The sequence below is a fragment of the Opisthorchis viverrini genome (genome assembly GCF_000715545.1).
Source record: "Opisthorchis viverrini unplaced genomic scaffold opera_v5_340, whole genome shotgun sequence".
Classification (NCBI taxonomy): Eukaryota; Metazoa; Platyhelminthes; class Trematoda; order Opisthorchiida; family Opisthorchiidae; genus Opisthorchis; species Opisthorchis viverrini.
Window position 1 is genome coordinate 461589 of NW_008751999.1, and position 763 is coordinate 462351.

At 47.2% G+C, this 763-nt stretch overlaps 1 protein-coding gene across 1 annotated transcript in view; it reads right to left on the minus strand.

Moving 5' to 3' along the window:
* Positions 1-532, minus strand: part of T265_15073 (hypothetical protein) — a gene marked incomplete at both ends in the record, with an annotated part of 25620 nt that extends 25088 nt beyond the window's left edge. The window contains one exon of the mRNA XM_009176479.1: positions 253-532. Coding sequence (XP_009174743.1) covers positions 253-532 — 280 coding nt within the window. The remainder of the gene's footprint in view (positions 1-252) is intronic.
* Between the last annotated feature and the right edge of the window lie 231 nt (positions 533-763).

Below are 763 nucleotides of genomic sequence, written 5' to 3' on the forward strand. Positions count from 1 at the left end.
TACACACGTCCTTTCAGATTCAGGGATAAACCATTCTGACGCCATAGGTGTCTCAAGTTAGTAAACGCGGCCCGAGCCTTGCAGATTCGTGCATTCACCTCATCTGTCACACTGCAATCAGAATTAATACAACTTCCAAGGTACGTAAAACGCTCCACAACTTCCAGTGCCTCCCCCTGGGTCGTAATTGGCGTGTTCAGTGACTGCACGTCCACAAGCTTGACCTTACACTTTGTGGGTGCAAATTCATACCAAAGGACGGGATGACTTTGGTCAGTTCATCCAAGAATACTTGCGCCTTCTCCTCCTCTTCGAACATGAGAACGATGTCGTCTGCATATTCCAGATCGACAAGGTTTTCTTCACTGGCTATTTGAACACCAGGGTTTTGGAGACCCTCCAGTGTTCGTCTCATTATTTCATCGATCACGAAGTTAAAAAGGAATGGAGAGAGTGGGCATCCCTGACGGACACCGCTTTGTGTGCGGAAGCTTTTGGAGAGCTCTCCGTACACTCTCACACGTCCGGAAATCTGAGAACACAGAACCGGAACCAGAACAGAGTACGGAACCTCCCCGGAACCTTTGAGGTTCCGGATTTTTCGAAGAATAGATGAAATTAAATATTAGCACACAATTGTCATTCCGTTCCAACATAAACTTGACTACCAATTTATGAACGAAGAGACTGGTCCGTAACGAAGAAACTAGACCTTACCGTGGTGTGGCGGGTTGCGTACCTCGGCAACCCATTCAGCTATACT